Source organism: Penaeus monodon, chromosome 24 (assembly GCF_015228065.2).
Source record: "Penaeus monodon isolate SGIC_2016 chromosome 24, NSTDA_Pmon_1, whole genome shotgun sequence".
NCBI classification, from domain to species: domain Eukaryota; kingdom Metazoa; phylum Arthropoda; class Malacostraca; order Decapoda; family Penaeidae; genus Penaeus; species Penaeus monodon.
The window spans coordinates 4435006-4435415 of NC_051409.1; the positions used below are offsets into that span (position 1 = coordinate 4435006).

At 65.1% G+C, this 410-nt stretch overlaps 1 protein-coding gene across 1 annotated transcript in view; it reads left to right on the forward strand.

Annotated features, from left to right (window-relative positions):
* Window positions 1-410, forward strand: part of LOC119588481 (zinc finger protein castor homolog 1-like) — a gene marked incomplete at its 5' end in the record, with an annotated part of 6436 nt that overhangs the window by 2834 nt on the left and 3192 nt on the right. The window contains 1 exon segment of the mRNA XM_037937129.1: window positions 224-410. Within this exon segment, the coding sequence (XP_037793057.1) occupies window positions 224-410 (187 nt within the window).

Genomic DNA, 410 nt, shown 5'->3' on the forward strand with positions numbered 1-410 from the left:
GGCGTGTCTTTTTATGCCTGGGTATTTTTGTACCTACGTAACTTAAATCGTACAAATCATATTTTGTCTTTTTTCTTCTGGGTCTCACTGTGCCGACCCCTCCCCCTCGCCCCAGGGCCTCCGTCTTGCGCGTCGCCTCCCAGCGCCCGACGGTGGCCGATTCCTTTCTGTCTGCCCCCCCCCCCCCCGTCAGACGCCGCCCTCACCGCCCTCTCTCTTGCAGCTTCCTGTGTCCAGCGCCCACGACTCTCCGCAGGCCATCTTCACCAGCTTCAAGCTCCCGAAGACGTCTCCGCCGCCGCACGGGCCGTCCCTGGCCATGCCCCCCGCCCTGGCCAGCCACCCCATGACGCCCCTGGGCCACCTGGCGCACATGGGCCGCGACGCCTCGCCGCCCGGCCTCATCATGT